Raw genomic sequence first — 26,489 nt, forward strand, 5'->3', positions numbered from 1 at the left:
TTTGTAGAATGTGTTGTTCTATTATATTTTTTTTCAGATTCAACTGACGTTAAGGACCTCGCATAAATCTCTTTTATAAATTCGTTTTGTTAAAATAATTGTTGAAGATAGTCTCCAAAAAAAATCATTCAAAGTATATATGAAATATTTTGAATTATTTAACTCGTGTATACAACTTTAGGTCAAATTTTTTTTATCATATGCTTTATTATTGTTTTAATCTTTCATTAAAGATGTAACAAAAAATACAGATTATTTAAAGACTATTACGTCATCTGTCATATGACGATTTCGTCACTGTCATTGCAGAATTTGTTTTGACGAAGATCTTGTTTATCTAGTTGTTTACCATGGCTTTTTGTACGATTACATCTAAGGCTTGCCTCATACTTGTCAGTTTAGTATTCTGGGTAAGCAAAGTGCTCAGGAACAAGTAACGTTTTGTTTGCATTTTTTCACAATTTTCTTTTTTTTTCACAAATATTTTTTTTTGCCATTTTGGTCTTATTTTACTTTGACACTAGTCCGAGATTACTCTGACGTCCAACGGCTGTCCCTCGGCCCCAGCTTGTCTGTCAAAACAGCCGTTGGACCTCAGAGTAATCTCGGACTACTTTGACACCTGTCTCTGATTTTTACATATAACATGTATAATGGTCCGAGAACACAATTAATTCGTAGTGCATTTCTTTTAGAACATAAATGAAAATAAAAAAAATCCCACCTGCGCTTTCTCAAAGAAACTTTTACAGTGTGTTGTACTACTTTTGGGACAAATTATATCAAATTTATAGAAAACTTCATCGCCTCTAACTCAAAATATGGCCAATTTTATGTTTAGGGCGTCTTGAAATCTTTTGACAGCTTCCGAAGTGCTCATTTTCAACCTTTTTCAGCTGGACCAAATCACTACTTTCCTTTAAAATTCTGGACCCAAATTTTTTTACAGTGTAATTTCAACCCCCTTCTTGCAATTTGAGGCAGTGAACATGGAGAAATAAATTTGGAAGGGGTATAAAAATTAATGGCAAGTAACCCACTGTCAACACTAGGGACTATATTTGTGAACAACGAAAATCAAGGGACGACAATGGTGGTCTCGGACCTAATAGGGTAGAAAGAGTAGACAAATCTTAAAAAAACTTGGTATGAACAAAGCTTAATGTATTATAACACTACTTACAAAGTTTCATGACAATAGGATGTATATTATAGACATTAAGTTTAGTTCTATACTCATCTTTGCGTGTAAAATTTTGACGTTAAAATTGAAAAATTTCAACTATCAACATTTGGGGCTTTAAAAATTTAAATATTGCAAAAAAATACTTGTTAAATGCCTTAATATATAACTTATCATGTACTAAAAGCAATAGAGTACTCATTTGATTTATCAGACTTGGCATAATTATTCATAAGTCAAATTTATATGAGCCTGCGCCTAAAAATTCAGGTTTTTCAATGAAGTGGAGCCTTACATGAAGATGTAATATTTTCCAGCAATTTTAAATTTGTGAAGCTTTTTGGTTATAAATAATCCTTACATATGTATTTAAAGTACTTTAAATGGAAAGAAAAGTTACAAATAACATATCATATTAGTTTAAAAGGGTCTTAGGCCAAGTAAGACTGGAAAAAATTTAGGGTCAATTAAGGCCGTGTCACATATTTACATTTAAAAATGCATATTGAGGCTATAAAAAATAAAAATGTGTGTCTTTTTTATCATTTCTATACTCATGTGACATGATACAACAAATCTGAGCACAAAAAGACTCTTGCAAATAACTTTTCTTACAAGCAGTATGGGCTGAAACAAAGATTTTTGCCTTTTTAGGGAAAAACTTTCATGCAATTTATTCTCAACAGGCTTATATTTAAACCACTTGCTATCCTACAGAAGAAAAGAAATATAGTATGTGAAATGGAACAGGTACAATAGACATTGTAAAGTGCATTTGATACAAATTTAGTGAAGTCTCTAATATGGACATCAAATTTTATATACCAAGCTCCCCACTATTGCCTTCATCCAAACAAGGCGTTAGACAAGGGTCATTCATACAACACATTTTGCACATTTTATCTGAGATAAACTTCTTTTCTGTAGATTCAGAGTTCATAAATAAGTAAAAGAAGCAGGTAAAGGCATAGAAACACAAATATTGACACATAAAAACCTGTCAGATAGAAAGTCAGGATGCCATTTATGCATCAATATTGAAAAAGTTATAAAATGCCTATTTTGACCATAAAATGTCAAAATTGGTCGTTTTGGCAGAAATTCTATAAAATAAAAGTTTAAATCCTTTAGTTTCATGCTATTTGACAAGTTGACACCATCAAATCATTTAGGGAAGTTGCCAGAGTACAAATTCTATATTTACAGATTTCACCTCTTAGGTCCGAGAACACAATTAATTCGTAGTGCATTTCTTTTAGAACATAAATGAAAATAAAAAAAATCCCACCTGCGCTTTCTCAAAGAAACTTTTACAGTGTGTTGTACTACTTTTGGGACAAATTATATCAAATTTATAGAAAACTTCATCGCCTCTAACTCAAAATATGGCCAATTTTATGTTTAGGGCGTCTTGAAATCTTTTGACAGCTTCCGAAGTGCTCATTTTCAACCTTTTTCAGCTGGACCAAATCACTACTTTCCTTTAAAATTCTGGACCCAAATTTTTTTACAGTGTAATTTCAACCCCCTTCTTGCAATTTGAGGCAGTGAACATGGAGAAATAAATTTGGAAGGGGTATAAAAATTAATGGCAAGTAACCCACTGTCAACACTAGGGACTATATTTGTGAACAACGAAAATCAAGGGACGACAATGGTGGTCTCGGACCTAATGTAACACAATGTACCTAGTACCCAACTCACCTTTTTGAGAAATGAAACCTGATCATCCCGACTTTTCAAATATATTACTCATCATTCCCTGCAAGGAATCCCTGGTGGGTCTCATTGGGGTCAAAGCGTGAAGCAGGATTGGCTGAATTTTCTAAGCGTGGCACGTGAAAGCCGAATAATTAAGAGTTTAATAAGTGCAGGCAGGAACAAATAACATTAACTCTAAAAAAAATTGTGCAAACCTCTGGTTATATATCCAGTCATACAAGTATGTTAACAAGAAAGCAATGGTTATATATAAGTTGTATTATGAAAATTATTGATGTTGTAATGTTTATGCCCTTTGGAGCCCATAATTGGAAATAAAATATCTGATTCTTCTTATAGGTGTAAAAATATTAAAAACATTAAAATAAATCTATGTTAGTTTGCAGGTACAGTACTTGGTATGATCTTGATCAGTACGGTTAATTAACATTTATTTCTGGTTTTAGGCAGCAGCAGCAGGACTCTTCTTCATAGGAGGATGGGTATACAATACTTACCACCATTACAATGAATTGACAACAGCCAATTTGACGTTGATTCCAGCATCAATCATACTAGCAGCTGGAGTCTTCATGTTCATTCTTGGTATCGTTGGATGCATTGCAGCCTGTAAAGAAAATAAAATTTTACTGGCTGTGGTAAGTTTTATATCTTAATTAGTGGTTAAAAGAGTTCTGTATAATGTTACATTTGTAAAATACATGTCGGAAAGTTCAGAACTCTTTTATGGTTTCAGAGATCTATATATGTATTTATACATTGTGGGTAACTGTTTGTAAATAAGAGCAAGAAATTCAATCATTTATTCATGATGGGTACAAATGTAACAAACAAACAATAACAATGATAATATACATGCAAATACATATGGATAGGTAACAAAATTATGTATTTTTATGTTGTGTCACACATTCTTATATCTTATTTATAGATTTAAAAAAAAAGTTTGACAGATGATCTTGCCTTGGGTAAAAAAAAAAAAGTAATTGACAAGAACAAAAGTACTGTACAAATGTATGTTTTTGCATTTAAATAACACCCAATCATTTGCACAGAAGAATGTCAAAAAGAACATACAAAATCATGGTTAGTTTAAATGATATTTGTTCAGATAAATCAACATTAAACAATATTATACAAATGAAATAATATTAAGGATTCAGAAACAAGCAATTTGCTTTTACAAATCTGTCTCCTTGAAAATCATGGTTATCATGTACATGTATTGTCTACGACCACATGACACAAGTCATGTCTCCCCTTTCAAAATAATGTTGATTCTAAATAGATGAAGTAAAGATGTTTATTTTATATATTTCAGTTGTTTACTGTCTTGTTGATTATTCTGTGTGCTGAAGTAACTGCTGCAGGTCTTGCCTATGGCTTTAGAGAGGATGTAAGTATTTATCAAGGGAAGAAAAGGATGAAAATCATCAACCTGTACAGATAATCCTCAATCTATGAAAATGAGAGTAAATTTCTTACGACAGATCGATCCATTTACATTCTAGAAAATATCGGATGGATCTACATGTATTTACAAACAAACAAAAACCATGCTGGTCAGCTTAAAATTAATGTTTGAAATTATGTGTTGAGAGCAAGTTTACAAATAATGACCGATATGCATTACTAAGTATATTGTTTGAAATAAGTTATTAAATAATCATACTGTAATTTTGCATAAAGTGTTGGGTTTACTCGACTCCAATCTTAATTGACGAGGATTGTCAGTTCTCCTATTGAAGGTCAGTGGTTTTCACCGGGAATACCAGCTTCCTCCACCTATAAAAAGTAACTGCCACGAAATAGCCTAAATGCCGTGCTTAAAAGTGGTGTTAATCATCAGTTGCTTTTTTCATAAATTTACAATTTGTACGCTGTTTCCTTTATGTTATGTATTTATTATATGTGTACAACAACAGAAGTTACATGTAAATACATATTTATTTATATAACAAAAAACAATTAAGCAATACTTTTCTGCTTAAAGATTTTAACTAATAATGATCATATGATACTAAATAAGAACATTTTCACCTTGTGTTTCATATTGAATTGACAAAGCATACTGTTAAGCTTTGTTATTTACTGTACTTTAGGTTAGAAAGGCTGTCAATGATGGTTTAGATGATGCCCTTATGAAATATAACGGTACCATGAAAGATCAGATGGACTATGTACAGAAAGAGGTAAGATAGACATGACAGACATGACAGACATGTTTGTTTACATATTCATACATAAGTAAACAAAAAAAAGAGATAAGGATGATGGTTATACAGTGGTCACATTCTTTTTTTTTACCAGAGCTCTACAAAAAATGAAACATATCTCCATGCAGAGATGCAAAAAAAAAACCAAACAAGAAAAATATGTAATTCATTTTGACATTCATGTACATGTATATTTTTCAATAAAGAAGAAGGAGAAATTAGCATTACACTTTTAAAATAATGATTAATTTTCCAAAATGACAATTTTTTAAAATACTCTGAAAATGCTGATGTTCAATAGTGTGGAGATCTAGAGATGATGACACCAGGGAAATGTGAAAACATACATGTACATTTATTCTATTTACATAAAACATTTTCAAAACAGTGCAATAAGTGGAAAGCTTAGGACTGATGATTATTGACATATATTCAGTGTTTTCCCTAGGCTATTCAAGCATAGCGGTACCGCTACGCAACAATTTCGACCGCCATGCTTTCATCATTGCCGCTATGCATCCCGCTATGTATGAAAATCGTAGCTGTGTAATATATTCATAATCGATATTTTGAAAGTGAAGTGACAAGTAACAAACACAGGTGATTTAAACTCATCCGTCTGATAATTGGATGCATCACATAGCGCGTGCCGGGATTTTACAACATTCTTAATTAGTTCGTTATACTTCTAGACTTCAGTTACATAATAGAAGTTGCCGTATAGCTAATAAATGAATAGTCAAATTAATCTCCAATGCTCAAGTACTTTCTGTGAAGAAAAAAAAGAAAAAAAGTTTTAACCTTTTCTGTAAATTGACTTTTACCTGTGCCCTGGCTAACTTTTAAAACGAGTTTTTGACATCATTGTTTAACAGAGATCGTTAAAAAATGTTTAATTTTGGTCAGGTTAGTTTAAAAAACTAACGTAATTTTACTGAGAATGAACAACATATAATTTTTTAAATAATTTTCGCAGTTACTTCAACAGTTTATAGAAGGTCATAGAAAGTCGATAAACTATTTTTTGATTGGTCATAACAAAAAGATATTTTTAGATTAGTCACGGTTGATTGATTTTATCAAAGAATACACATTGCCGGGCCAAGTAAAAGACGGTCTTTTTATGAAAAATTTATAAGATTTGATAATTTACGGAATAATTGTTTTATTATGCCCCACCTATGATAGTAGAGGGGCATTATGTTTTCTGGTCTGTGCGTCCGTCCGTCTGTCCCGCCTCAGGTTAAAGTTTTTGGTCAAGGTAGTTTTTGATGAAGTTGAAGTCCAATCGACTTCAAACTTGGTACACATGTTCCCTGTGATATGATCTTTCTAATTTTAATGCCAAATTAGAGATTTTACTCCAATTTCAAGGTCCAATGAACATAGAAAATGATAGTGCGAGTGGGGCATTCGTGTACTGAGGACACATTCTTGTTTTAATAAACTTGTGTTGTTCTATTTTTATTTCAATGGGTCACAAGCTAATTAGCGGCCCCATTTACCGTTTTTAAACAAGTGATCACAAGTGGGGCTCTTTCACTTTAGGCAAGATTGGAATTTTAAAATATGAATCGTTATAAATAAATCAAAGAGGGTTGTATTGAAATCGTTAGTTAATTTTCATGAAATAAAACATGTAAAATGTCAGCTTAGCTTCCAAACAACAGATATTGACTTCACCTTAATTGAAACTCTTGTATCAGCAACACAAATAACCACCACAAAACTGATTGATCAACCTGGACACTACATGCAGTCATTAGACCTTAGAAAGTTAAAACAGAGGAAAATATCAACAAAATAATGTGTACCTGACATTAATTTGTAAATAATTATTGCAGACTTGATTATTTTTATTATTGTTTGTAACTCCAGGGCTTTCATTTATTTCTCTCATCTGTGATAAATACTTTTAGAGTTGCATGATTTGTATGAATTGCTGTAACTTTAATAAAACAATTAGATTGGTATATGGCTTTTAATATGTATACATTATGTAGTGAAAATAGTTCTGAAAAAAGAAGCGTCGCGCGCCATGTTGCAAGTTCACCATGGAGCCACCATGCAGTAGCGTAGCTAGAAAGAAATGATGTGGAAGCAACTACCGCCTCGCTACGCTCGGCGAAAAAATTTTGGGACCCTATTATGCAGAATTTTTTTTTTTTCAGTTTTCGGTCAGAGGACGGTTAAAAGAGGAGCTACATGTAGATAAAAATTTATGAAATCAATGTAAAACTATTAATAAATCTTCTGAATATAGTAATACATAAACAACAAATATTTGTGATACAGAATTTACTGATCTTTACTCAAAATTGTCCAAAATTTGCTCTTCGGGTCTGGGCAGAAACCAACTTCTCTATTACTTTGTCAACATTCACACTGAAATGCCGATGAACATGCAGTAATCATGGTAATGCTATGTAACTTTCGTTGTTCATTGTTGATCGTACATTTGTACATTTGATCTCAGGGCCATCATGGCAGGGTAGCACTCGCGAGATGTTATAAACCAGCGTACGTGTTCGGCATCGAGGGACCTCCCAATTGAATTTCGTCAAAATTACATGCTAGGTTAGTTTCGTATGTTTCAGAAAATATTGAGATTTTTTCGTTTGTGATATTTCCTACAACACGATGAAGCCGTGAGATACAGCACAAAGAAGGGATTTTCTGATAACTTGACGCGACTCCACTCTCCAGTTGCCTTATCATATGGTCTATGAACGCAAAAAATAATAGACTTTCCAATACTGTTTTGGCGTGGTTGCAGGGTGATTGGCTCCGGTAGTCTGTCAACCACATCGCCTCGGCATATTTTCCACGATATCGAAGGGATCTGATAATTCTAATGCCGATTGATACATCTCATTCCAAACTGATGAACTGTACACTGTAAAATGTGCTCCAAAACTACATATCTTAGAATAGACTGAGTATTACAAATTCAAAAGTAAAAATCTTGTATAAGATACAAGTAACCTTCCGATTTTGTCATAATCTCCAAAAAAAAAATTTATTTTGAAACCAAATGTCATTATCTAATGATATTTCATCAGTTAAAAATAGTGACAACATAGGTGTTTCCTTTAACATTCAATTTATAATTTTTTATTTTGCCATTTCTTTTTTTTGCATGCCGAATCAATGTGCACGCAACTTCGGAGCTACGATCTTTTCTGAATGAACAGCTTCATCAACACTTGTAACTAGGTTGTCAAACTAATATCCGGGATAGACGGAAAAGACACCAACAGTCTCCGATTCCAATTGACCAACTCATCTCTCTCTCATCTGAGTTCTCTTCTGCCTTTTTTTTTTTTTTTTTTTTTTTTTTTTTTGTGAAAACGACGTGGATGCACGTGCTGTCGTGCCTCCGGGTAGCTACGCCCCTGCCATGCATGAGAAATTTTCTAGGGAAGACACTGATATTAAATTATTTACCAGAGTCTGGTATGTATTATCAATTATAACCCATAATACACTGTTGCAATTTACTATTTCGAGGTCATAATTTGTCATAGTAGCTGTCAAAAAATCATATATCACATGCAAATATATGATAAGTGTTTAAAGCAGACATAGAATATAAATTGAAATGGCATACATTTAAGGTTGTTAAAATTATTTAAAATAAGGTAATGAAAAACTGGAAGTTCAAAGAAGGTTATGTATTTTTTTTTAGCTTAAATGTTGTGGAGTAAAGAATGCAACAGACTGGAGAAGTTCTAAAGGTTGGAACAATACAAAAACCGTCCCAGAAAGTTGTTGCATGATGAAGAACTGCACAGTAGCTGATCGTTCACCTTTCAGCAAGAAAATCTATCAGCAGGTAAAATTTGGATAAGTTAAATTAAGCTTCTCATCACAAAAATGTTTCCGAAAAGAAATATTTTAAATTGTAATGAGTAATATAATTGAGAATGGAAAAAGGGAGACAACAACCTGACCAAAGATTTGAAAACAGCTCAAGGCCACCATTGGTAGAATCCTTTGCAAAGATGTTAGTTTGTTACACGATTTTGAAATAATTTGAGGCTATTAAAGGCATTGCATTTGAAAAAAGAAGGATAAATTAAAAGAGAGTAAAAGTTATCTCTTAGTTCTGTAAATTAAAAAAAATGTTACATTTTGTACCTGTCAAACGTACAATTGAATCAAAATTAGACACAGATATTTTTATACGACCGCAAAAATTTTAATTTTTCTTCGTATATTGCTATCACGTTGGCGTCGTTGTCGTCGTCGTCCGAATACTTTTAGTTTTCGCACTCTAACTTTAGTAAAAGTGAATAGAAATCAATGAAATTTTAACACAAGGTTTATGACCACAAAAGGAAGGTTGGGATTGATTTTGGGAGTTTTGGTCCCAACATTTTAGGAATTAGGGGCCAAAAAGGGCCCAAATAAGCATTTTCTTGGTTTTCGCACTATAACTTTAGTTTAAGTGAATAGAAATCTATGAAATTTTGACACAAGGTTTATGACCTCAAAAGGAAGGTTGGGATTGATTTCGGGAGTTTTGGTTCCTACAGTTTAGGAATTAGGGGCCAAAAAAGGGCCTAAATAAGCATTATTCTTGGTTTTCGCACAATAACTTTAGTATAAGTAAATAGAAATCTATGAAATTTTAACACAAGGTTGATGACCATAAAAGGAAGGTTGGGTTTGATTTTGGGAGTTTTGGTCCTTACAGTTTAGGAATAAGGGGCCCAAAGGGTCCAAAATTGAACTTTGTTTGATTTCATCAAAAATTGAATAATTGGGGTTCTTTGATATGCCGAATCTAACTGTGTATGTAGATTCTTAATTTTTGGTCCCGTTTTCAAATTGGTCTACATTAAGGTCCAAAGGGTCCAAAATTAAACTTAGTTTGATTTTAACAAAAATTGAATCCTAGGGGTTCTTTGATATGCTGAATCTAAAAATGTACTCAGATTTTTTATTATTGGCCCAGTTTTCAAGTTGGTCCAAATCGGGGTCCAAAATTAAACTTTGTTTGATTTCATCAAAAATTGAATAATTGGGGTTCTTTGATATGCCAAATCTAACTGTGTATGTAGATTCTTAATTTTTGGTCCCGTTATCAAATTGGTCTACATTAAAGTCCAAAGGGTCCAAAATTAAACTAAGTTTGATTTTAACAAAAATTGAATTCTTGGGCTTTTTTGATATGCTAAATCTAAACATGCAGGGACTAAACTTAACGGTCGCCCATGGCGACCAGATTTTCGGCTGGGCGAATATATTTAGTCATCCTGATCGCCCAGCTGGCGACTGTAAAAAATTTGAAGTAAATCCCCTGTGCCCTTTCCCTTTTTTTTAATTTATTTGCCCCGCGATATTAACGAAGACTGTTCCCAAAAGGAAACCTGTTTTTTTTTTTCAAAGCGATATAGTAATATAAAATATTTCCAAAAACCAGTAGGTTCTTTCTAATAACCTAAACCAAGTCGAACAGCTATGTTTTCAATCCGAAGTGACAATATGTCATATACCTCCTTCAATCAGCATGTTTTCTTAACTCTGCTAAATTTTCTACGATTATTTCATTATTGGATAGTGTTTTCTCCTAAACTGTTCAATAAACATCGCAAAAGGGATGTTTTCTAATTGTCCTCGGAGTCATTGCAAGCCTGTGTTAGACAGTAACTTGTCCCTGAATCGCTATTTACAAAAAATACTTTAATGTAAAAACAAAACGCAAAGTCACGTAAATAAATATCCCAATATTAAGTTTGATATCCAATCTTCAATTTAAACTTATTGCAAAATATATTTTGATCAACACTATTAGAGGATGGCTTGGATTGAAATAGTATTTATTAAAAAAAAAAACCAGCCATATCGTCAGGTCAACAGGAAGTTGAAAAAAATTGAAGGGAGGCAATTTTGGCAGGAAATAACTATTGTCAAATCTTATAATACATTTCTGGTGGCAATAATTTAAATATTATAAGCTTTATTAAAAAAACTGTTTTGTTTCATACCATGAACATACATTTAAAGAAGAATCAGAGAAATTTGTATTTGAACATAATCAAGACTGTACTTCCTTTTTAGCTCACCTGGCCCGAAGGGCCAAGTGAGCTTTTCCCATCACTTTGCGTCCGGCGTCCGTCGTCGTCGTCCGTCGTCTGTCGTCCGTCGTCCGTCGTCGTTAACTTTTACAAAAATCTTCTCCTCTGAAACTGCTGGGCCAAATTAAACCAAACTTGGCCACAATCATCATTGGGGTATCTAGTTTAAAAAATGTGTGGCGTGACCCCGCCTACCAGCCAAGATGGCCGCCATGGCTAAAAATAGAACATAGGGGTAAAATGCAGTTTTTGGCTTATAACTCAAAAACCAAAGCATTTTGAGCAAATCTGACATGGGTAAAATTGTTTATCAGGTCAAGATCTATCTGCCCTGAAATTTTCAGATGAATCAGACAATCCGTTGTTGGGTTGCTGCCCCTGAATATGTAATTTTAAGGAAATTTTGCTGTTTTTGGTTATTATCTTGAATATTATTATAGATAAAGATAAACTGTAAACAGCAATAATGTTCAGCAAAGTAAGATTTACAAATAAGTCAACATGACCAAAATGGTCAATTGACCCCTTTAGGAGTTATTGCCCTTTATAGTCAATTTTTAACCATTTTTCGTAAATCTTAGTCATCTTTTAGAAAAATCTTCTCCTCTGAAACTACTGGGCCAAATTAAACCAAACATGGCCACAATCATCATTGGGGTATCTAGTTTTAAAAATGTGTCCGTTGACCCGGTCAACCAACCAAGATGGCCGCCATGGCTAAAAATAGAACATGGGGGTAAAATGCAGTTTTTGGCTTATAACTCAAAAACCAAAGCATTTAGAGCAAATCTGACAGGGGAAAATTGTTCATCAGGTCATAATCTATCTGCCCTGAAATTTTCAGATGAATCGGACAACCTATTGTTGGGTTGCTGTCCCTGAATTGGTAATTTTAAGGAAATTTTGCTGTTTTTGGTTATTATCTTGAATATTATTATAGATAAAGATAAACTGTAAACAGCAATAATGTACAGCAAAGTAAGACCTAAAAAGAAGTCAACATGACCAAAATGGTCAATTGACCCCTAAGGAGTTGTTGCCCTTTATATAGTAATTTTTTTTTAACAATTTTCACAAAATTTGTAAAATTTTACTAACATTTTCCACTGTAACTACTGGGTCAAGTTCATTATAGCTAGAGATAATTGTAAGCAGCAAGAATGTTCAGTAAAGTAAGATCTACAAACACATCACCATCACTAAACCACAATTTTGTCTTGAATCCATCTGTGTCCTTTGTTTAGTATTCACATAGACCAAGGTGAGCGACACAGGCTCTTTAGAGCCTCTAGTTTACTTCTTGTATTTATGATCCTCCTTACATGGGGGCACTTATAAAATGCTTTTAATTTTAACAATTATGGAGAAAAAAAGTAACAGTTCTAAGCTTCTGCAATATATGCAATGTATTGTTGCATCAAAATAATATAATCCTCTCCCATCTCACCTGTTTTATTTATAAAACTCCTTACTTAGGAGCACTAGCACCCTTCTGCCCTGAGATTCAAGCTGGAACACTGTTAGTAAGTATATAAAAAGTTATTTTCATTTAGTCTTTTTGTATAAAGATTGGTTGGGCTCCTAAAATTTCAACTGGGCCCCTGAAAAAAATATCTTAGGGGCCCAGCTGGCCCCTAGACAAAAACAGTTAAGTTTAGTCCCTGACATGTACTTAGATTTTTGACTATGGGCCCAGTTTTCAAGTTGGTTCAAATCAGGATCCAAAATTATTATATTAAGTATTGTGCAATAGCAAGAAATTTTCAATTGCACAGTATTCAGCAATAGCAAGAAATCTTCAATTGCACAGTATTGTGCAATAGCAAGAAATTTTCAATTGCACAGTATTGTGCAATAGCAAGAAATCTTCAATTGCACAGTATTGTGCAATAGCAAATATTTTCAATTACTCAGTATTGCGCAAAAGCAAGAAATATCTAATTGCAATTTCAATTGGAGTTATCTTTCTTTGTCCAGAATAGTAGTTGAATCAACTTAAAGGGAAACTTTGCAAAAAAATGAAAATTTTATATTATGTTTATTTGATATAAATAATCATATATTCATTAAAATTATTGTTCAATTCTTCTAGATAAGTGATTAAAATAAAAATTAAAATCCCACTATCACTTCTCGACTTATCGCCATTTTGACGGCATCTCCGATTCAAATTGTCACGTGATGAGTATATTTGAATAAAATATCTGAATACCACAAATCCAAAAAACAAGCATGGCATATCGTATATTCAGTATCAAAATGACTTGTCAAGCGTACGGATGTTCAACTCGGAGTTCACATGGCATAAGCTTACACACTTTCCCAGATCCTGCAAAAAAAGAAAGAGTTGTACCAGACGTAGATGATTAACCTTAACATAACACCAACCAACTCACAACAAGTTCAAGAAAATGTGTGCAGACCATTTTGAAGCATCTTGTTTCGATGGAAATTTGATAGTAATTATGATTTTTTTCTCATGAATGTTTTTATTGCTATTTCGTTCCAAGACTGGTTGAAAGGAAATTGTCAGATTAATATAGTTCAGTATTTCTGCATTCATGCATTAGTAACAGATTTTGTTGTTTACAAGTAGAAGTTTAGTACATGGATAAAAAGTCACAGACAAAAAAATTGTTGAATATATACAGGAAAAACATCTTCAAATATTATATTATTTATTACATTTTAAGTTTGTGAACTTGTTTACAAGCCTTAAAAATAAAAAGATATTTTATTTCAATCATGCAATCATATTTCTAGGGACAATGAAGCCATTTAAGGTACTTAGCCACTTTGGCATTTTGATTTTATAACAATTATTTGATGTCATTGATATTTATTTAATAAATTCTGTTTAAAACTTGCTTTAAAAATAATATTTCAAGAACAAACCAAAAAAGAATTAATTAATTTACGTTTTCTCGTTTAAAGAAAAATAAACTCGAAACTGAATTACGACGTTTTGTTCTGTGTCATTCTGTCGTAAATTCACAAGTTCAATGAAGTATATATTTTTTAGGTGCAAAAAAACTTATGCATATACATAAAAAATTACGTAAAACATTTAAAGGGTCGTTTGTCTAATATGATAATGGTTTAAAAATAAGACTTTATTTATTTACATGTAGTATAATTACAGATGCTGTTTCCCCCCCCCCCTCTTTTCCATATTGTGCCATGTAAAAGGTTGAAGAGGTGATAGGTAGATGGGAGCATATGTCTTCCCCGATTCGCGTGGAATCTTAATAGATCTTCTTACCGCCCCCTTGTTATGCTTTATAGATAAAGCTGTCTACTAGGTCAACGCAGTTGCGTAGTCCTACAAGTTAAGGCTGAGCAGTTTGGGGATATAAAATATGGACAGCTAGGCTAGCGAAGTTTGTAATGATTTATGGTCAATCGTATTAGGAGTATTTTTTCTTTCTAAATTTATGATAACAAGATAATAGAAAGGAATACATCTAGTAGGGCGGACACTAATTTGGAAGTTGTAAAAGCATAAATATATTCTTAATGAGATTAAAAGGTATCTGTAGCGGCTTTAGACTTTTCGAAATGCTTGTCAAAAAAACAAACTTTTATATGTAATAGATTTTATTCATTTCGGCAAGGACGTATATTAGACACGTCCTTGATTTCGGGTACTTTTAATATGAAAACCGACGATCTTTTGAATTATTGCCAGAGGTCATGTAATAGTGTCACATTCAGGTATTCTAGTGACTTCCTACAGGCTAATAAACTGGTGACATTACGCAATTCAGGTACATGCATCGCTTCCCAGCTGTTTGACCCAGGTGTGCACAGGTAAAAGTGCCATCGAAAATGCTGTCAGGTGTATTATACATCCTGTTAACAATGTAAAATTTATATCTACAGGCTGATTAATTCTGACAGGTGCAAAGACAGAAATAATAAGACCTTAAATTATTAATTTTGACTTCTGTTTCAAAATTCATGTGTAGAAGATTATCTAGTACTGTACCATGTAAAATTTTTTTTTTTTTTCAAATTTCAATTTTACTTTTCGGGGGCGGATCCAGCCATATTAAAAAAGGGGGGTTCCAACCATATGTCCCACTTCAAATGCATTGATCGGCCAAAAGAAAACGGGGGTTCCAACACCCGGAACCACTCCCCCTGGATCCGCCGATGCTTTTGTACACAATAGCTTACATAATGTTTTGTCAGCTTGTTTTATTTGCTTAGCAAATGTTTAATTTGCGTTATGCGGTCTTGAGTTGTGATGAATAATTTAAGAAAGAAAAAACATACTGCATCATTTTACAACATTGTTTGGAGTAAATCCTAGAGAATTTAACCGAGAGATTACGGATGACTATCTTTCATACTTTTTTGTCCTATTTCCGATATGAGCAGGCGCATTTACGAAATATTTTGCCTATTAGAAAATTTGCGTTTACTTGTATGTAACTGACGATAAGCCATAAGCCTGCTTTGTCTGTTAGTAAGTACGTCTGGAGCTCTCCCTCCCTTTCAGTAAGACAAAGTTGGCCTTTAAATTTTCTGTCACATTTTTGATATTTTCGTTCAAATAGCTGCGTGGTGAGAATTAAATTATTTTGATAAGGACATTACTTCCTGAATATTTAAAAAAAAAAAGAAGATCGCTTTGAACGACCCACTTATATAAACTGCAATTGGTAATTACTATCTATTTCAAAAATTCAAGGTCACCGATTCTTATTTAGAATTTTTACATCATTATTCATAAATTTATTTAATTAAATTAATTCAGTATTTCTTTTTTTTAACAAAAAAATATTCAGCGTCAATAATATATTTAAATTAAACTGAACTCATGAAAAATATTAAGATTCATCATTCATACGAAATGTTCACACCTAGAAAAGTGACGGCTTAAATTCACTGAGTAAAGATCAAAAGATACAAAATGCTAATCTTTTAATTAACTTGAATTTAACCACGCATTCAACAGGTAGTCACTATGTGTCAAAGTACAATACACATTGTATTTGCAGGGCCGTATTTGCACACTACAAATGTACTAGCAGCACATTTTTACTAGCCTGACGTAAAAGGTAAAAATTACAAACATGCATTTTTAAAACACTACCAGTTATACATGTTAGTTCAAAATATCCGTCAGAAAAAAAATCATAAAAAAATATTTTATATGATTTACTTGTATCACTATAATCATTTCAGAAAATATTAAAATATAAATCGTATATTCTACTTTCAAGCTGAGCGCTGTTCCATCTTAATTATTAGTTGGTTAATAGCTACACCAAACGTCGTCTATGCGCTTTAAATAGCGTTATAAGATGATTAACGATTAAGATTTAAAATGAGATTATTTCCACTCCCGGCATGCTTAAAGACTTAAACTACGTCACATAAGTCAGGAAGTTCGAAGAAATAAAATTAATAATTCTTAATTTTCTCCTTTATTGCTGTTTATATCCAGATAAAACTTGGTGAATATGTTTTTTATTGTATTATGGACATAATTAGCTGATAAGTAAAAATTCGCGAATTATCCCTTTAAATCTTTGTTTTTTTACAATATATATAATTAATATTTCAATTGGAGTTATCTTTCTTTGTCCAGAATAGTAGTTGAATCAACTTAAATCATTGTTTTATACAATATACAATGTATATTCACTTTTTCTACCAACTGATAAATTAAAACAATCTTTACCATTCAGTGATAACAAGCACTTTATTTTACATTTTAATATTTAATGATGTATTTAAATGAGTAGTTATTGTTGCAAACTCCATTAGAAATTTGAATTGAGATCAGTTTTGGAAAAAGGGAAAGGGGGATGTGAAAACAAATGGGGGTGGGGGGTTAAATTTTTCTCATTTCAGATTTAATAAATAAAAAGAAAATTTCTTCAAACATTTTTTTGAGAGGATTAATATTCAACAGCATAGTGAATTGCGCAAAGGCAAAAAAAATATTTTAAGTTCATTAGACCACATTCATTCTGTGTCAGAAACCTATGCTGTGTCAACTATTTAATCACAATCCAAATTTAGAGCTGAATCCAGCTTGAATGTTGTGTCCCTACTTGCCCCAACCGTTCAGGGTTCAACCTCTGCGGTCGTATAAAGCTGCACCCTGCGGAGCATCTGGTTACATAATACTTTGCATATTAATTATATTTTTATACGACTGCAAAAAGTTTTGCGTCATATAATGCTATCATTTGGTCTTTGTCTGCGTCTGAAGACGCATTTAGTTTCCGGACAATAACTTAAGTTTTAGTGAATAAATCTCTATAAATTATTATCAGAAGTTCAATACCACTAAAGGAAGGTCGGGATTGATTTTGGGGGTTATGGTCCTAATAGTTTAGGAATTAGGGTCCAAAAAGGGGGCCCAAAATAAGCATTTTTGTAGTTTTCAAACAATAACTTGTGTTTACTTTAAGTGTATGAATCTCTCTGAAATTGTACCACAAGTTTCCATACCATAAAGGGATGGATAGTATTGTCTTTGGGGGGTTATGGCTTAAAATGTTTTGGAATTAGGGGCAAAAAAAGAGGAAAACTAGGTTTTTCTGGTCAATGGACAATGAAGACAATTTAAAAGCAGTATGAGGGAGGTAATTTAGAAACATTTAACATACAATGTTAGGTATGTTCGGATTTACCTCCCTTACACTGCTCGTTAATTATGTATAATAAAATGTCAGGTTTTGGACTAATTTCAAAAAAGAAGGGGGTGGGGGTTAGTAGTTTTCAATTTTCCTTTCCAAATTTCTCAAATTCCAAATTTTTTAAAAGTTTGAAGAAGAAATCTTTAATTGCACAATATTTTGAAATAGATTTGTAAGATCTTGACATTTGTTTTGTGTCAGAAACCCATATATGTCAAAATTTTGATCACGAGCCAAATTCAGAGCTGTATCAATCTTGAATGTGGAGTCCATACTTGCCCCAAATTTCAGGGTACGACCTCTGCAGTCGTATAAAGCTGAGCCCTGCAGAGCACCTGGTATAGGGATGTTATGATGAATTGAACAGCATATTAATCTTATTTTGTAGGGATGTTATGATGAATTGAACAGCATCTTTGCTAAAAACCTTGGATACATATCTGGAGTGTCAGTATCCTTTGCAGTGCTGCAGGTAATATAATATTTAGACTATAGAGATGAACACTGTACATTAGAGGATAAAATAGCGTAGGTAATATAATATTTAGACTATAAAGATGAATACTGTACATTAGAGGATAAAATAGCGTAGGTAATATAATATTTAGACTATAGAGATGAACACTGTACATTAGAGGATAAAATAGGTGTTTTGGTTTGATTGGGGATATAAACAGTTAAAATTTCTTGGCTCAAATTTCAGTAAAAGTCAACGTATTTCTGAAGTCTTGTCATTGGAATTCAATGATTTATATTACTAAAGGATTTTTTGCGGTGTTTTTAACTAAATCTTTGATCAGAGAGTATTATACAGCACAAGTTTAGTTTGTTAACTGGAAATGTTTCACACCTGTCAAAAAATTGCAAACTTTGACATTGACAATACACATGTACCCTTATTGAAGGATCGATAACTTTGTTTTTATACGACCGCAAAAATTTTAATTTTTTGGTCGTATATTGCTATCACGTTGGCTTCGTCGTCTGCGTCGTCGTCGTCGTCGTCGTCGTCCGAATACTTTTAGTTTTCGCACTCTAACTTTAGTAAAAGTGAATAGAAATCAATGAAATTTTAACACAAGGTTTATGACGACAAAAAAAAGGTTGGGATTGATTTTGGGAGTTGTGGTCCCAACATTTTAGGAATTAGGGGCCAAAAAGGGCCCAAATAAGCATTTTCTTGGTTTTCGCACTATAACTTTAGTTTAAGAGAATAGAAATCTATGAAATTTTGACACAAGGTTTATGACCACAAAAGGAAGGTTGGGATTGATTTTGGGAGTTTTGGTTCCAACAGTTTAGGAATTAAGGGCCAAAAAAGGGCCCAAATAAGCATTATTCTTGGTTTTCGCACAATAACTTTAGTACAAGTAAATAGAAATCTATGAAATTTAAACACAAGGTTTATGACCATAAAAGGAAGGTTGGGTTTGATTTTGGGAGTTTTGGTCCTAACAGTTTAGGAATAAGGGGCCCAAAGGGTCCAAAATTGAACTTTGCATGATTTCATCAAAAATTGAATAATTGGGGTTCTTTGATATGCCGAATCTAACTATGTATGTATCAAATGTTGTCCGTGCATTAACTCATGAACCGTTCAACCGAAGCTTTTAAAATTTTAATATGTTGTTACTGACAACTAAATGAAGGTCAAGTTCAATAATGGCGATTTTTACTTTTACCGTTCAGGAGTTATGGTTCTTGAAAGATTGAAAAATGGAGTTTCCAGTCGTGTACGTGCATAAACTCATGAACCGTTCAACCAAAGCTTTTAAAATTTTAATATGTTGTTACTGACAACTAAATGAAGGTCAAGTTCAATAATGGCGAGTTTGACTTTTACCGTTCAGGAGTTATGGTTCTTGAAAGATTAAAAAATGGAGTTTCCAGTCATGTCCGTGCATTAACTCAGGAACCGTTCAACCAAAGCTTTTAAAATTTTAATATGTTGTTACTGACAACTAAATGAAGGTCAAGTTCAATAATGGCGATTTTGATTTTTACCGTTCAGGAGTTATGGTTCTTGAAAGATTGAAAAATGGTGTTTCGAGTCGTGTCCGTGCATTTTCTCATGAACCATTCAACCAAAGCTTTTGAAATTTATATATGTTGTTACTGATGACAAAATAGAGGTCAAGTTCAATAATGACGATTTTGACTTTTACCGTTCAGGAGTTATGGTTCTTGAAAGATCGTAAAATGGCGTTTCCATTCACGTTGTTGCATTTACTCATGAATCATTCAATCTAAGCTTTTCAAATTTTAATATGTTGATACTGATGACAAATGGAGGTCAAATTTTATATTGACTATTTTCACTTTCAGCATTCATCAGTAATGGTTCTTGTGATATTGCCAGGACACAAATAAATGTTAATAAATCCGGTTTGCTGTCGTTGTGACAGCCTCTTGTTAATTATTGGCCTAGTTTTCAAGTTGGTCCAAATGGGGGTCCAAAATTAAACTTGGTTTGATTTCATCAAAAATTGAATAATTGGGGTTCTTTGATATGCCAAATCTGTGTATGTAGATTCTTAATTTTGAGTCCCGTTTTCAAATTGGTCTGTCTACATTAAAGTCCAAAGGGTCCAAAATTGAACTAAGTTTGATTTTAACAAAAATTAAATTCTTGGGCTTATTTGATATGCTTTATCTAAATATGTACTTTGATTTTTGATTATGGGCCCAGTTTTCAAGTTGGTCCAAATCAGGATTCCATATCAAGTATTGTGCAATAGCAAGAAATTTTCAATTGCACAGTATTGCACAATAGCAAGAAATATCTAATTGCACAATATTGTGCAATAGCAATTAATTTTCAATTGGAGTTATCTTTCTTTGCATAGAATAGTAGTTGATAATATATGTTGGAAATTTGCCAGACATGACTATGATGTCATTTTCTATTTTTATTTGCCAATAACTTTATGTAAATAACTTCATTGGAAATTTGCCAATATAAAATGTTGCTGATGAAGCTTTTTTTCCTTATCTTATCTAAAATGTCTTTAGATAATGTATGTTGGACATTTGCCAGACATGACTATGATGTCATTTTCTATTTTTATTTGCCAATAACTTTATGTAAATAACTTCATTGGAAATTTGCCAATATAAAATGTTGCTGATGAAATTTTTTTTATTGTTTTATACAATAAACAATGTATATTCACTTTTACTACCAACCAATCTTTACCATTCAGTGATAACAAGCACTTTATTTTACATTTTAATATTTTATGATGTATTTAAAAGAGTAGTTATTGTTGCAAACTCCATTAGAAATTTGAATTGATATCAGTTTTGGAAAAAGGGAAACGGGGATGTGAAAAAAAAGGGGGGGGGGGTTAAATTTTTCTCATTTCAGATTTCATAAATAAAAAGAAAATTTCTTCAAACATTTTTTTGAGAGGATCAATATTCAACAGCATAGTGAATTGTTCAAAGGCAAAAAAAAACTTTTAAGTTCATTAGACCACATTCATTCTGTGTCAGAAACCTATGCTGTGTCAACTATTTAATTTTAGATTTAAAAAGTTTGAAGAAGAAATCTTCAATTGATTTGTAAAATCTTGACATTTGTTTTGTGTAAAAAAAAAACCATGTAATGTCAAAAATTTGATCACAATCCAAATTCAGAGCTGTATCACACTTGAATGTTTTGTCCATACTTGCCCCAACTGTTCAGGGTTCGACCTCTGTGGTCGTATAAAGCTGCGCCCTGCGGAGCACCTGGTTATAGGTAATTATCAGTTGGTTGGATATTTTAATAATCTGCCCTTTACACATCAATCAATTAATTATAATCAGCTTTGAATCAAGCAATTGTCCTAATTATCACTCAATAAGAGGTGAAGAAAGTAAAAGTAGATACAAGGTTTTACTTCATTCAAATTTGAGTTGTCTCCCATTGATGAATTATTTAAAAAGAGTCACCTGTACAAAACCAGTAAGTTACTTGATGTTTTTTAGCTGAACTGATTTGTTGTTATTTCATTAGTTTCCTAACATTTTACATATTTTGAACAAACAATTCTCAAATAATAGAATGGATAGACATTTATAAATAGAAAAAAGAGATTGCAAAATCAATAAAATAGATTTTTAGTAGAGAAAAGTGTGTTCCATTGGTCAGCATTATATTTAACTGTGACAGAATTAAAATATATGTACATAGGTGTCTCTTATATCCATTCTTAAAGTAAATTGCACTTTTTCAGATCCTTGGCATGATATGCAGCTGCATCCTGTTCTGTAGATCAAAGGAAGTACGATATGAAGTACTGGGAGGACCAAACTCTGGTCTGAGAGTATGAGAATCTCTACTGTAATTCTTCAACATCACAGCTGTGCATGTGCACATCATATCAGTTGTGTGTATTAGAGGATACATAGACTATCATACTTAACTGAAGTTAGGTTCACATGGAAACAATTATTATAGAAGTACTTATTTCTACTAGTTTCTATTGACATCTGTGTCATTGTTTTTTTACACTCATTGTGTTACTGTGATAATTATGATAACTCTGTTATTAAGGAATGTGTCCAAAAACATTTAAATATGCAGATTGGTTTGTTACTATGGAAGTGCAATGCTTAGGATAGTTTAGTAAAGTGTATCAAGAAAGCTAGAAGAAAGAGATTTTAGATGGTAAAAGGGTTTTAGAACTGGTGCAGTTTATGAAAAATGTGAAAAAAACTGTTAATAAATACTAGAACAATAATGGCACAAAATTTCTGTTTTTTTCTTATTGAGTAAATATTTTCATTATTACAATTTTCTATGTGTCTTCATCTGAAATTGACAAATAATTTTGAAAAGTTGTAGAAAATAGTTTACCACATACATGTTGAGATTTTTCAAAACATATATATATATATATATATGTATAAGTTAGCACATAATATAATATGCATAATATATATGACAAGGATCTAGTTAAATAACAGTAAGCCTATTTATCTACAGGTGGGATATGTTGATACTTTGAATTTTGTCAATTGTTATATTTTTGGAACTAGATAATATACGGTCATATTTTTGGTTTGGACTGTAGATTTAAGTTTACACTTGTGGTAAAAATTATACAAGAATCTCAACGAAATGTTATGTATGCATATCATTTGTTTTATTGATCTGCGAAAGTTTCTAAGAAAGATTTAAAAGAACTTTTTTCAAAATATTTTTTTTTAATTTATTCGAAGATCTGACAGATAATACAGATTCCAAATGGATTTTCTCAAAAATACTTAAATAGTTAACATGAGTTACATTGAATGTTTGTGATTTCATCAAATATAACAGTTAAAACAACCTCCCACCAAACCATGAATTATACTTTGTTTTATTTTTTAAGACGAGTCCCTTAATACTGTCATTTTATAAAATTTATTGAAAGTGCTATGTAACTTATTTGTTAAAATTATGGATACATGAATGTAAATAGTATAAAAAAAAGTTATGGTTGTTTATTAGCAAATTATTAAATAGCAGCTATATTTGTTTGTTTGTAAACTTATTTGCATTGCATATTGTTTTCTGCTTGTATTATATGCATCATAGTTGAAAAAGTGTGATAAAAATCATTCATATTAGAAATTATAGTTTAATTTTAAAAAAGGAGTTCGCTTCTCTATTTCAAAATGATAAGCTAATTAAAAGACATTTAGAAATTGATAGTGTGTAAATAAAGGAACAAAAAAAGCAGAAAAAATACAGAGTCTGTGTCCTTATTTTCAGATAATAAGCCATTAAATTTTTTTGCTGAAATGATTCTCTCTAGATTTTTCATATATTTAACATTTACACCTTTTTCATTTAAAAAATATTTAAAGATTACAAGATTATTTGAATATCTGATAAAATCCTTGACATTTATATTTGAATAATTTTAATTTTGGATGTAACACGTCTTCTGATTGGCTGATGTCGTTTTGTTTATCATATCAATAGCCACAATTTTGTCATGTGACCATGACGTCATCAAAGTTTTTTCAAAATTTACGTCAGTTTCATTGGAAGAATTAGATTATAAGGAATGACTGTAATATTTTTTCTGTCTATGAAGAAATAACATAAAAAATGTGGTGCACAATGAATGACGCGCATAGCGGGTTATTTAACAGTGTGCACCACATTTTTTATGTTATTTTGAATTTAACTATGCATATCCAACTTAGCTGTCAATATACATCTGGTATCCTTAAAGAGTTTTCTGAGTGGCAGATCTTTGGTAAATTAAATCAGAATTTGTCTACACAAGTTATATAGCTTTACTTGTGGTATAGTCAAGTTTGAAGAGTCTATTGATGTACATGTAAACCATATGCTGAGTGACCACTAGATGTTTTTTTAAATGTTGTTTGGTTGCTATATTGTTTACACTATATCTCTTACTTTAATTTACTTTTACAAGAATTATCTTTTGACCTTTAAAAAGAAATACTTGATTACCATGAGTTATTTTGTAAAGGTTTCAATGTCGCAATGACATTTATAAACTGTAAATATTAATAAAAGGAGATGAAGAATATTCATCAGTTAGACAGCAATAAAACAATAATAAACCTGTTATTATAAGACGTAGAAAATTTGCAGTGGTATAAAACTGTGAAACAGTCTATTGTTAAGATTGAAAGATCAGAAAATTTAAATAGGGTAGTCCCCCTTTTAATGTATTTTCATTTTGTATTGAAAAAATGCCCTATGTTACATTACAAATTTACAAGACACATTTTTTTCTCTGTTTATTTTATATTTATTCAAATATTGCTTATTGTAGAATGTATTTAATGTACTTGAATCTGCAGATATTTATTATTTATACCGGTATATGTCACTTCACTTTTACTTTGTTTTTGATAACCATTTGTATGGCTTTTTAAGTGTTTGAATAAAAAAAAATGTTGTGATAAACTCTTGTCATACATTTTATCGCCCAGAAAGGAAAATTATAAACCAGAACTAGTCGATGTGAATTGTAAATTAATGCCTCGTTCACACGGACATTTAATTCGAATTGAATTCGAATCGAATGCGAATCAAATTCGCTAATCGCATTCACACACTCTTCTTTTTGAATTCGAATTGATTCGAATTGGCTAATTTGAATTACCCAATTTGAATTAGAAATACGTTTTTGTTAATACGAATTAAAAGTAAACGTCGTTTGGACAGTAAAGCGAATTTGACGCGCATTGTAATTCAAATTAGAATTTACCTTAGGACGTAAAACGTTTTGAATGCGAATTAAACTAATTCGAATTAGTTAATGCAAATCGAATCGAAATACGTGTGAACTCAGCATTAGTTTTCTTAAAAATTACAATTTTACAGAGAAATGATGCAAATATGAAGCATAAAGTGGTACATATCATACCATAACAGTTGATTTTATGGGGTCACTTTTGATTGACAGTCATGATTGAGTGACTGATTGGTGATTGCTTTACGCTGCATCAGCATTAATGAACATGAGACTTTATCACTTGAATATATAAAGGGTCAAAACTCCAGATACTCTAATGGAACTCAGTGATGTGTTTAAGCTCAAAACATGTAGAAAGCTGTATTCTTAATTTAGGTGTCAGACCACCAATTCACCCACTCCTTTTTAGAATGTTTGTAAAAGTAGTCCTTGCTTTGACAAAAAATAGTGCGTTTGATTTTATTATAAAAATATGGAGATATGGTATGATTGCCAACTATCCAGCAAATTTCAAATGAAGTAGATATAAGCAATTATAGGCAACCATACAACCTTTAACATTGAGAAAAAACCATACCATATAGTCGTCTATAAAAGGCCCGGACATGAACAAATATGAAACAGTTATATTGTTAACTTAAACATAACTTACCAACACATTTGCAAATTTAATAAAACTTTTGATGAAAGAGAAATATGTTTTGACCATTTGAGCCAAAATTTACTTGACCAGGAGTTTGAATTAAAAATGAGAAAAAAAACGTACTATATTGTGGGCTATTAAAGGCCCTGACATGAAAAAATATGAAATAATTATATTGTTTACTTAAGCCTACCAACAAATATGCAGAAATGAAATTTCTGGTGAAAGTGAAATAAATTTAGACCATTTGACCCAAAATTTACATGTCCATGAATTTGCATTAAAAATGTGGAGAAATGTGCTCCATGATGCACTTATTTATGATTTCCAGAAAAAAAAGGAGTTATTTTTAGCTCACCTGGCCCGAGGGGCCAAGTGAGCTTTTCTCATCAATTGGCGTCTGTTGTCTGTCGTTGTCTGTCGTCATTAACTTTTACAAAAATCTTCTCCTGAAACTACTGGGCCAAATTTATCCAAACTTAGCCACAATCATCATTGGAGTTTCTAGTTTTAAAAATGTGTCCAGTGACCCGGCCAACCAACCAAGATGGCCACCATGACTAAAAATAGAACATGGGGGTAAAATGCAGTTTTTGGCTTATAACTCAAAAACCAAAGTATTTAGAGCAAATCTTACATGGGATAAATTTGTTTATCAGGTCAACATCTATCTGCCCTGAAATTATCAGATGAATCAAACAACCCGTTGTTGGGTTGCTGCCCCTGAATTGGTAATTTTAAGGAAAGTTTGCTGCTTTTGGTTTTTATCTTG

The 26,489-nt window shown here is 31.9% G+C and overlaps 1 protein-coding gene across 1 annotated transcript; it reads left to right on the forward strand.

The window, feature by feature from the left end:
* The first annotated feature begins 251 nt into the window (after nucleotides 1–251).
* Nucleotides 252–24,782, forward strand: LOC139520351 (tetraspanin-36-like). Its single transcript, XM_071312920.1, has 7 exons — nucleotides 252–410; nucleotides 3,352–3,543; nucleotides 4,227–4,301; nucleotides 5,008–5,097; nucleotides 8,810–8,956; nucleotides 18,252–18,335; nucleotides 22,084–24,782. Exons 1-7 carry the CDS (start codon nucleotides 351–353, stop codon nucleotides 22,177–22,179), a joined length of 744 nt encoding a protein of 247 aa, XP_071169021.1. The 5' UTR covers nucleotides 252–350; the 3' UTR covers nucleotides 22,180–24,782.
* Nucleotides 24,783–26,489: the final 1,707 nt, after the last annotated feature.

Source organism: Mytilus edulis, chromosome 4 (genome assembly GCF_963676685.1).
Source record: "Mytilus edulis chromosome 4, xbMytEdul2.2, whole genome shotgun sequence".
NCBI classification, from domain to species: domain Eukaryota; kingdom Metazoa; phylum Mollusca; class Bivalvia; order Mytilida; family Mytilidae; genus Mytilus; species Mytilus edulis.

Coding starts and splice junctions, on each gene's coding strand:
- LOC139520351 (XM_071312920.1), top strand. CDS start 351: ATGGCTTTTTGTACGATTACATCTAAGGCTTGCCTCATACTTGTCAGT. Junction 3,544..4,226: donor ATAAAATTTTACTGGCTGTG/GTAAGTTTTATA, acceptor TATATATTTCAG/TTGTTTACTGTCTTGTTGAT. Junction 18,336..22,083: donor TATCCTTTGCAGTGCTGCAG/GTAATATAATAT, acceptor GCACTTTTTCAG/ATCCTTGGCATGATATGCAG.